Source organism: Lytechinus variegatus, chromosome 9 (assembly GCF_018143015.1).
Source record: "Lytechinus variegatus isolate NC3 chromosome 9, Lvar_3.0, whole genome shotgun sequence".
Taxonomy (NCBI): Eukaryota; Metazoa; Echinodermata; class Echinoidea; order Temnopleuroida; family Toxopneustidae; genus Lytechinus; species Lytechinus variegatus.
Window position 1 is genome coordinate 14,503,886 of NC_054748.1, and position 12,108 is coordinate 14,515,993.

General features: G+C 39.1%; 1 protein-coding gene across 4 annotated transcripts in view; it reads right to left on the bottom strand.

The window, feature by feature from the left end:
- LOC121421273 overlaps positions 1-12,108 on the bottom strand; it is a 45,841-nt gene that overhangs the window by 19,849 nt on the left and 13,884 nt on the right. For 3 of the 4 annotated variants that reach the window (XM_041615938.1, XM_041615937.1, XM_041615936.1), the window contains exon 4: positions 1,335-1,568. The exons of the other annotated variant lie outside the window; for it this stretch is intronic. In XM_041615938.1, coding sequence (XP_041471872.1) covers positions 1,335-1,568 — 234 coding nt within the window. The remainder of the gene's footprint in view (positions 1-1,334; positions 1,569-12,108) is intronic. 4 annotated transcript variants of the gene reach the window in all.

Genomic DNA, 12,108 nt, shown 5'->3' on the forward strand with positions numbered 1-12,108 from the left:
ATTTTCAACGGCCAACCATAATCTTCGCTCGCTTAATGAATACTACTATTTCCAAGAAGGGCCCTTAATGAGGGAATTTAGGATTTGGAAACTAATATCTTTTCAGGTGGAATTGAAATACATGTGACTACTTATACACTTGTTCGAATTTTCAGTTTTAAAGGCAATTGTGCCTTATACAGTGCGTATCAAAAAAAAGTTTACACTTAGAAAAAATCCTGTAATATTATATATTTGTAACATTCTGACGATTTTTCCACATTTTAGCATTGGTACAGATCCATTTAAGCAATTGACGATATAACTGTCGAAAAATATTTCCGCTTGAGTGAGCACCACTTACTTTTGAAAAGTTAATGAAAAATGATTTGCGCAGAACTTTGAAATAGTTATGCGAATAAAAGTAGACCTTAATCATGAAGAACATGTGGAATTTAGCTAGTACAATTGATTTGAAGATATCTTTTACCTTTTTGAACTTGTTTCCTTGCCCAAAACATTTCGAAGAGTGCATTGCGCCCCACCCCACTCCCCCACACACTGAGGCCATCGTGACGATATTTGCTTTACACTGAGCTGTGATTTACATGAAATGACTTGGGCTTGATTTCCATTCTTTTAATCATTGTCAAGCTTGGGAAAAGTGTGGAGAAACAAGTATTAAATGAAAAATGAAATGTAAACCCACTTTAAATGATAAAAACTTAGTGAAAAATGCTGGAGATGTCTGATATAAACGTTTGTTCAGATTCAGTTATGTCCTTAGATCCAGCTGGCACAAAAAGGGTAAAGGTTGGGCTTACTAAATGTTGGGCTTACTAAATGTTGAAATTTAGAAAGCAGGGTGGCAAAATTGTCACAAAATGCTTGAATGTATCTATTTTATTTCATTTGGCTAAAAGTGCCAGGGAAATTTATGAGAAATGCTTGGTAGGGTAAGTTTGATTTCGCCCTTTTCCCTTGACACAGCGTGAAAACAATCATTTCTGCGCAAACAGATTTCTGCGAGCTTTACAAAAATGGACAGTGCTCACTCAAGTGTAACATTCTGTCAAAACTTTTACTTTCATTGGATAGATGAGACCCAAACCCAAGATTATATGTGAAAAAATTACCCACATGTTGTGAATTTTTTAATTCCCAGGGCTTTTTCAAAGTGTAAACTTTTTTTTGATACGCACTGTATATATACTAGTAGATTTGGTTCAATCAAGGGTTAAGCCTAGTAGTAAGACTGCGCAATTTTAAGATCCGCCCCTGGTGATGTGAGTGATTTGGAGATTACATTAAATGTAATATCTTTTAATTATGTATGACATTAACACAACACGTACTGTACATGCTGTATGGGCAGACGTAGCAACATTCTCCGTCAGGTTTTACTGGTGAAGTGCAGGATGCTGGCTGGCAACTCTCAATCACACAGGTAACAATACCGTTATCACAGGAACAGGTAGTGCATTCGTCTACGTCCCACGACTCGGAGTCCATGTACGGAATTCCTCGATAAACACACTGCAAAAGATTGTCGTCGGAGCTGATGCTGACTGAGAGTGAGGACTCCTGAGCTACACACATAAAATGAGAAAGGATTTTGGTTTGATTTTGATCTAATCACCAAATTGAAAAAGCATTAGGCGACAGGCCTAATTAACGAAATCACTGATATACATCCTAAAAGAAAAAGTAAATTCTTAGATCTGATAGATGGCTCACTCTTTTATACTTCTAAGCTAAATATGTTTAAGCGGGAACCTTTGTTAACAAGATGGCCATGCTCATTTCAGTTTCTTGGATTTTGCATGGCTCTACTAAGCTAACGCATAGGCGGATCCAGGAGGCCCGAGCCCACCCCCCCCCCTTATTCGCGGAGCCAAAAAAAACAAGGGCGAAACTTAAAGATAGAATAAAGAAGGGAAAAGAGAGGAGAAAAGAAGAAGGTGAAAAATAAGAGGAGGAAGACGGGTGAATGAAATAACATGAGGGGAAGACTTGGAAAAAAAGTTCATGTCGCTTTGTGATTTACATATCTTGCTCAATATCGAGCTTAACATATCAAATTTTGAAGTCGATATACAAAACATATTTCAGCACGGAAATCGAATTTTCATCATTGTGTTTGATTTACAAATCTATTTTTTAAATGCTCTGTAAAAAATTATGTTTGTGAACAAATTTTCGGCATCACTCACAGTAGCGGACCGTGACCCGGAGGAGACAAAGCATTGGGGGCACTGCATTGTTTGTGAACAATGCCGTGCCCCCCCCCCAATGCTTTGTCTCCTCGGGGTCACGGTCCGCCACTGATTACTCATATGGGTTTAAGATATCGCATGCTCGATCTTAAATGAAAATCATAAGTCAGAAAAAATTGGAACCAGTTGGATTCGAACCTGTCATCTACTTCTTGCCTGGCTGCGACTCAACCACTAGGCTATTTTGTTTCACGGCTAAGTCATGATGAACTGGAATTCAAATACCCTCGATCCTCTTCCTTCTGAATAATTAATATTCAAATGCCGTCCATCGTTGACAATAGATAGGATATAAAGAGGCTTTAATAGGAGGTAATAATACTTTGTAAATAAAATTGTTCACAGATGTCGCTGCAAATCCGGCCCACCCCCCCCCCCCCCTTTGGCGAAGGATAGATTCGCCCCTGCTAATGATAAGTGATCTGTCAAAACTCAAGCACTGGATTAATATCAGTGCCCTGGTGATGCTAGGAATATTTTCAATGGCCAACCATAATCTTCGCTCGCTTAATGAATACTACTATCTTCAAGAAGGACCCTTAATGAGGGAATTTAGGATTTGGAAACTAATATCTTTTCAGGTGGAATTGAAATACATGTAACTACTTATTCACTTGTTCGAATTTTCAATTTTAAAGGCAATTGTGCCTTATATATACATACTAGTAGATTTGGTTCAAACAAGGGTTAAGGCTGGTAGGAAGACTGCGCAATTTTAAGGCATTAAAAATGGGGGCTAATTTCGCCCGCCCACCCCCCCCCCCCCCTACTTCGATGTCGGCGTCGACCGCGTGACCGGCGTAAATCCGTTCCGAGTAGGGGGGATGATAGCAATATACTGACCTGAAAATTCCGAATTGCGGGGACATCTCCACACCAAAGGCTAGGTATACGGGGTATATAACCGTGGACATAATAATACTACCATTTTCAGGTAAAAACCTATAATAATTGTCTTCGATTTCTTTATTGTAATGGATTTTTTGTGATATACAGTGCGTATCAAAAAAAAAGTTTACACTTAGAAAAAATCCTGTAAAATTATTGATTAGTAATATCTTGAAAAAATTTCCACATTTTAACATTGGTACAGATCCATTTAAGCAAATGACGATATAACTTTCGAAAAATATTTCCGCTTGAGAGAACACCACTTACTTTTGAAAAGTTAGTGAAAAATGATTTGCGCAGAACTTTGAAATAGTTATGCGAATAAAAGTAGACCATAATCATGAAAAACACGTTCAATTTAGCTAATAAAATTGATTTGAAGATATCTTTTACTTTTTTTTAACTTGTTTCATTGCCCAAAACACCATGAAGAGTGCATTGCGCCCCACCCCACTCCCCCACACACCAAGGCCATCGTGATGGTATTTGCTTTACAATGAGCTGTGATCCACATGAAATGGCCTCGGCTTGATTTTCATTTTGTTAATCACTTTCAAGCCTGGGAAAAGTCTGGAAAAGCAAGTATTAAATGAAAAATGAAATGCAAACCCACATTAAATGATAAAAACTTAGTGAAAAGTGCTGGAGATGTCTGATATAAACTTTTGGTCAGATTCAGTTATGTCCTAAGATCCAGCTGGCACAAAAAGGGTAAAGGTTGTGCTTAATAAGTGTTGAAATTTTCACTTTTGGTGGCAAAATTGTTCCAAAATGCTTGAATGTATCCATTTCATTTCAATTGACTAAAAGTGTAAGGGAAATGTAAAAGAAATGTTTCGCATGATAAGTTTTATTTGGCCCTTTCCCCTCGACAAAGCGTTAAAACGAGCATTTCTGCGCAAACAGATTTCTGCGAGCTTTACAAAAATGGACAGTGCTCACTCAAGTGCAACATTCTTTCAAAACTTTTACTTTCATTGGATAGATGAGACCCAAACCCAATAATATATATGAAAAAATTACCCACATGCTGTATATTTTTTAATTCCCAGGACTTTTTCAAAGTGTAAACTTTTTTTTGATACGCACTGTAGAGTAATGAAATGCCGTACATGTAATATAATTTTGCGTGCGAGCAGCTTTTCATTATATGGACTCCTACGAAAAACAGCATTTGCTGATAAGGCGTTCCATCCCACGAGATCTAAATACATAAATTTAAAAAAAGATACTGATCACTTTCTACACTTCCCAGTACACCACGTCCTGTTCTCACTTGCCCTGCACTCATACGTGTACAATTTCCTCTACGCGGTTTTTGTCTCACCTGCTTAGCAGAGTGAGACTATGGGCGCCGCTTTTCCGACGGCGACGGCGGCGGCGTCAACACCAGATCTTAACCTATGGTTCAGTTTTTGAAATGACAGCATAACTTAGAAAGTTTATAGACCTAGTTCATGAAACTTGGCCATAAGGTTAATCAAGAATTACTGAACATCCTGCCTGAGTTTCATGTCACATGACCAAGGTCAAAGGTCATTTGGGGTCAATGAACTTAGACCATGTTGGGGCAATCAACATCAAATCTTAACCTAAGGTTAAGTTTTTGAAATGTCATCATAACATAGTATATGGACCTATTTCATGAAACTTGGACATAAGGTTAATCAAGTATCACTGAACATCCTGCATGAGTTTCACATCACTTGACCAAGGTGAAAAGGGTCAATGAACTTTGGACGAAATGGGGGTATCTGTTGAATTACCATCATAACTTTAAAAGTATATAAATCTGATTCATGAAACTTGGACATAATAGTACTCAAGTATTACTTAACATACTGTGCAAGTTTCAGATCACATGATTGAGATCAAAGGTCAATTAGGGTCAATGAACTTTTGCCAAATTGGGGGTATTTTTGAATTACCATCATAATTTTGAAAGTATGTTGGTCTAGTTCATAAAACTTGGACATAAATGGAATCAAGTATCACTGAACATCCTGTGCACATTTTAGGTCACATGACCAAGTTCAAAGGTCAATGAACTTTGGCCATAGTGGGGGAATTTGTTGAATTACCATCATATCTCTGTAAGTGTATTGGTCTAGTACATAAAAAGTGGAAATAAGAGCAACCAAGTATCACTGAACATCTTGTGCGAGTTATAGTAGTTTTCAAAGTCAGTGCTGCTGCTATATTAAATCGCGTGATACAGGTGAGACCGCCAGAGGCATTCCACTTGTAGGCTTAAAAGCCCACTCACACCTCAACGAATGTACGCTGACGAAGGGTGACGAATGGGAAAAAATGCACGAAATGCACGTGAAATCGACGAATTAAAATAAAAATTTCTGCCAAATCATGCGATCAATCACTATTGTCAAATTTTATCAACAAACGGTAAGCAAAGAATAAATATGGCATGCGAAGAATATCGATTTTTCGGTTCACCTCTTTGAGTAAATTGCAGCCGAAGGCGAGCGAAGGGTTGATACAACCCAATAAGACGAACGGACAGTGAGCAATGGTGCGAATATTAACGAAGACGAGGGAATAGATCGTGAAAAAAAGAAGGGGGTGATTTAAATAAATGAACTGAATTCTGGTCAAATTTGCATAAATTTATTCACTTGTGCCTGAACCTATGCAATGCTATCCTGATCAAATCTGATATTCAGTAGGCCTATCTATGAACATTTCAATCTCCGATTAGAATAATATTTAAACTCTTCTTTGTTTATCAGTTGACGAGATGCATATAGTTAGGAAATTCATTTAAAAATGACACTGAAAAAAATTGGGTTCAAATGCATTTAGATAGTAGTTAAAGAGTTTGCGTCAGTCGAAGTTAGATTTTCGTGTAAATGGCCTGTACTCTGAACTCCGGTTTAAATTAAACCCTTGTTTAAAGCTGTGGTTTAACCATGGACAGCCAATTGGAGCACAAATCCCTTACAGTACACATTCATTTTGACATCCACATAGTTCATAATTGTCTGGGAATGATAACTGCAGTATTTTTATTCATTATGAAAGCATAAGGATACAAAATACTGAACATGACAAATATAGGCCTACAATATGAACATGATTTTGATTTTTTTGACTCTCTATAATTTTAGAGAGTCAAAAGGGGCCTGAGCTTTCGATCCTAGCAGAATCTTCTTCGGAGGCAAAATGATAAACATATAAAGTGGAACAACCATAATATAGACCAGACATTCAACAGCAACACTGAAAACAGGGAGACAAAAGGGGCATTAGTGAGAAGAGATGACCAATCAGGTTAGTGAAGGGGATGAAAGAAAAGGAGTATGCAGACACAAAGGGAAGTTAGTGTACTGTAAGTAAGGCCAAAGAAAGACCTCAAGCCTAGAGAGATTAAGGTATGAGGCAGTCAACATCAAACAGGATCTGGAACAAAACAGTGATAGAGGGTGTGAGGAAGAGATGAATAACAAGAGAATTAGTGAGAGGTGGGTCAAACAAGTAACAAAGAAAGGCATAATAAACTGGTAAACTGGTGCATAAGAGTGGGGGAAAAAGGAAAGAATGGAGAACAACTGATAATGTGCAAAGGACATGAGTATGTATGTAAGAGCAATAAACAAACTAAGAGAAGAAAGTGTAAAAATAAATCTGTAAGTATGAAATTGTATAAACATATCCAAAAAGGAAATGGTGAACTGATATTGTAATCCGCTGGGTGTGAGGGGAAAAAACAGAAGACTATACAGTAGACAAAAAACAAAAAAACACAACCTGTATATTATATGGAAGGGAAGCAATAGCCTAAAAGGGTAAAAGCAAATAAGGAAACTGATGCTGTATGAGTAAGGGGGTGTATTAAGAAAAAAAACATAGTAAACATGAAAATAAGCAAAATAAATAAGTGGTAAATCTAAGAGATGAAGGGAGAGAATATATATATAATAATTATTATATCACCTCAAAAAGAGAGGAAAAATTGGAGTTGAGCTTATGTGAGATATGGGAGGAAAGTAGAGGCAAAACTATGATATAACTAATCTAAAAGAGCTGAGGGGGAAAAATGTGTGTACAGATGGAAAGTGGGTGAGAAGGGTTGATCAGTCGTTCCCCTCTTAAATGTTCAAGCCATGAGGTTGGATGGTGCGAAGTCGTCTCATCCAGAACTTCTCTCTGCTAGTGCGTACTGAGTCAGGACGGATACCTAAAGATTCGATGCCCTGTAGCATTATGTCAGTGATGGAGTGGTTAGGAAGGTTAAAATGGCAGCCAACTGGAGTGTCCACCTTTGCTGTGTTGACGGTTGATCTGTGCCCGTGGAATCTTTTCTTGAGTGTGGTCTTGGTTTTCCCTACGTATTGTACCCTACAAACTCTGCAAGTGATGAGATATACAACATTAGTGGTAGTGCATGTGATGTTGCCCTTGGTTAGGTGAGAAAGGCTGGTAGAGTTGCTGGTGAGAGTGTCGCCCTCGTGAATGTGTATTTCACATATAATACACCTGTTGCTGGTGCATTTGAAGGTGCCATGCTGTATGGGAGAACATTGGTTAGTGAGGGAGGGCAATTCAGCACGAACAATGAGGTCCCTGAGATTCGGTGGACGTCGGTATGCTAGAAGGGGAGTATCGGGAAAGGCCTGTTGGAGACGATCAGAAGTGTGTAAAATGTGGTGGTTATCACACAGGATTTTGCGGAGAGGGGGTAGATTGGGATGGAAGGTGGTCACAAGCGGTATTCTGTCGGTGGTCTTCTTGTCACTTTTAGGTTTTAGAACTTCAGATCTAGGGAGAGAACGAACTTTGTTGATTGCCAGTTGGACTGCCCTGGCCCCGTGGCCCCTGGCACAGAGATGTTTCTGCAAATTCATGGTATGGAAGGAAAAATCAGGGTCCTCGGAGCAAATACGGCGAAGTCTGAGGGCTTGACTGTAAGCGATGCCAGTTTAGCAGTGACGGGGTGGCAGCTGGGTGAGTGGAGGTACTGGTGGGTATCTGTGGGTTTAGTGTACAGGGTAGTGGTGATACCGTTAGGCTTTTTCTGGACTGTGACATCAAGGAAGTGGGTTTCCTTTTGGGAGAAATCAGAAGTGAATTTGATGGTCCTGTGGAAGGAATTGATGTGGTCAATGAATGTGTGGAGGCTATCTTCCTCCCTGGTCCAGATGAAGAAAATATCGTCTATGTAACGCCACCAAATCCATGGGCGACAGGGGGCGGAATCTAACATATGCTGTTCCAGCTTGGTCATGAAGAGACAGGCGAATGAAGGAGCCATCCGGGTGCCCATTGCTGTGCCGAATATCTGTAGGTAGTGCTGATCCATGAAAGTGAAGTTGTTTTTTGTGAGTACATGAGACATCAGAGATTTGATATCGGATATGGGGGGACTTGAATGGCCACTGGCGGTCAAGGCTTCACATGATGCTTGGATACCTTCATCGTGGGGAATATTGGTATACAGTGAAGAAACGTCTAAAGTGCCGATGATCGCAGTCTCCGGTATCTGGTCCTTGATGTCATTGAGTTTCCTGAGAAATTCTGGAGTGTCGTGGATGTAAGAGGGTGCACGTGAGACAAGGGGTTTAATGTGATAATCAACAAAAAGGGAGATGTTCTCTGTTGGGGAACCATTTCCTGAGAGGATGGGTCGACCAGGGTTGCCAGGTTTGTGGATCTTGGGGAGGAGATAGAAGCGGGCAGGTTAATTTTAACAAAGAGCTAGACAGTGGTCTAAAATAAACCTGATTTCAGATTACGGGCTATTTGGGTATTAGGCTATTTGGGCAATATTCGCAAACACGTCTTACCTTGTGCACATGAATTGCTAGTAGTAATACTCCTTGGAACCCCAAAAGTGCCAACCACTTGGGCTGAGGTAATTGTTCCCCAAAGCTATACATGATGTATAATATGGACCGAGTGAAGCTCTCCTGTTGATGTACTTCTCAGTCGGCTCTCTTCTCGACTAGTATTCTAGTCGAGAAGAATCGAGGGTTCTCGAATGAACTTTTGTCTGAACTAGGGCTGAGATGGATTGTTAAAATCGCTATGAACCTTCCAGTTTCGAGGAAGGAGCCTGTCTGCACAATGTTTACCCCTCAATTTAACCTTGCAGTATATGCGCACCAACGAACGTAGAGGGCAGCAACACACAAGCGTGTTGCTTTTAGGAAGGTCCACTTCGCTCAGATTTTGTGACCACCTTTTCCCAGAGCACTTTTTTGGAAGATTGTAGAGTTGATTTTTTTTCGTTTGTTCAATTTTATTATTTTTTATTGATAATGAAGCCTCCAAAGCAATATGTTAAATACTATTATTTTAGTATATTTTTATTTTTTAAAAATTGTATGACAAAATGTAATCATGATTCTTGTAGTTTACGGAGCAATAAAAATACATAGACTGATGAAATTTGTGTTACCGCTCTTCTGCTTAATTTCGCTGCCCCTACCAATCTACACAAGCTAACGCCAGAGCAAAGACCGTGATGTTCTGGTCTGGCCGCGCCGAAACTTCCCCGGTCACCTGTACCTCGGTGCGCGTACTGCGTTGCGCGAATGATGTGCTGGCCGCACTGCACTGGCAGGATAATCTCGACGTGACTCGACTTTAGCTAGATATGGACTTGAAAGATATAGACATGGTCTGTCATTGATGTGGCACTATGGCGGATGAGCAACGATAAATATTCAAGGTTAGAATTTCAATTTTAACTTACAATGTAGATTGTAGTCTGAAAATCTGAAATAATTATGATAAAACCACAAATCCAACCAACATTTTGCAGTCCATCAGGCAGGATCGAATACGGCAACTACTGAACTAGCAAAGCCAAGTCCTAGTCTAACTCTAACGTTAGACCTAATATTAGACAGAAATTATCTGGTTCAGTATCGACCTATGTATATTCCGACGGGTCTTGACTTGAGAACTATCAATGGGCGAAGCTCTATGTCACATCTACTATTTTCATTCCATAATTTTACAAAAATTGTGTTAGCATATGCATGCAGCCAACCGTACCCTACCTCAGCACCGACCGGCCCGGGGCGCCGGAGCGGTCGTGCCAGCCATGGCGCCGGTATATACCGTACTGGATTGTGTAGGCGCATTACGGTGCAGCGAAGGTTAAATAAAGACGTATCAACGTCACGTATACTTGTTATCATATTGATATGCAAAGTCATCAAACCGTTGTCACTACTATGTAATATTTTATGAAAAATACAGGAATAAATGTTTCATATTTTTAAACATGATATTTGATGTAAAAAAAATTTCAAGCAAAAATAATGATAAAGAGGAAATGAAAATAAATCAACTCTACATCTACTTAAAAAGTGCTCTGAGAGGATTTCGGTGGTCACAAAATGAGCTTGTCTAAGTCCGGGTGAAATTAGCAGACTGGTTTATTCATGACAGAATTTAATCCCGGTTTGCTGAAAATGTACAAAAATTTGTGACAATAATTTAGTGATATATTATTTTCGAAATGTGATACATTATTATTAAATGCTTTATATATTTTTTGTTTTTATTGTTTCAATCTACTATTGTCATTATTCATTTGTTTACTTCTATTTTGCTGTCACTCAGTGAGTGTATTGTATCGGATCATGGTTTCGTTGGCATGACTACCAAATTGTTCGCGCACTTCATTTGTATGCGCGTATCGAGTAGACCTTCCTAATAGCAACACGCTTGTGTGTTGCTGCCCTCTACGTTCGTTGATGCGCACCCCTCAATTTAACCTTGCAGTATATGCGCACGCGCTACGTACGCGCGCACACGCATAACCTCACCCTCTCCTCACACACTTTTATCTACTAAACAGTCAATCCATTTATATGCAAGTGTTCAAAGAAGTCCCGACATCATCTATTTTAGTCTATTATGGTGGCGCACATTGGTGTTTACATTACAATTCATTTGGTATGTATGTGATGAAGTGTTGTTCTACCATATAAACTGTGCAAGATAAATCCTTTCACCACTTACTAATTGAAATCATGTTGGCATGAAAATGTTTGAGTTTAATCATATCAACGAAAAAGTATAGACCTAAAATGATGAAAGAAATCCAAATAATATCTCATCAGTTCATAATACTCATTTTGTCCATTCAAGGTCAATAATTATGACTGATATTAATAGAAAGGCTATATATTTTCCTTGCTGATCTTGCATGTCATGATCTTTAATTACCTCCATCATTTTTACCGCTGCCATTATTACCTTTGCCATTTTTACCTCTGCCATTATTACCTCTGCCATTATTACCTCTGCCATTTTTACCTCTGCCATTTTTACCTTTGCCATTATTACCTCTGCCATTTTTACCTTTGCCATTTTTACCTTTGCCATTTTTACCTCTGACATTTTCACCTTTGCCATTATTACCTCTGCCATTTTTACCCGGCACCTTCAAATTGAGGATGCTGATTCATTCATCGTCTGCACCGCAAACATGGCAAACGACCACAATTATGCAAAAGTCCACACCCATGCGTGCTCTTATGTTATTTGTTGTTCATTCTTTATGTATGTATTATATTAATTTGTATTTAATCGTACCATGGTGGTGCCCCACCCACAAGTTTTTTTTTAATGAAAACTTCTAGGGGCTCACAATCCCAAGTTTTTACCTAATTTGTATATACCTCTATTATTATGATTGATTGAAATAAATTTTGAATTGACTTGATATGTCGAAGACAGTCATGAATAGTCATATTGGGTCCGGAACTGTGGGAAAATAATTTCCGCCGGGCACAGGTTCTTTTCGAAATCGAATCTAAAAACGACAAGGGGCCCATTGAACACCGCCGGAATTTCTCTCGTTTTACGAAAATGCAAACGTTAATCGAAACATAAACGGCAGGTTACGGTCAAAGGTTAAACTGCTCCATAGGTTCCGGCCTTGCTAACCTGAAATTATTTCAGGAAAGTTTCCTTAAAGACCGAGACT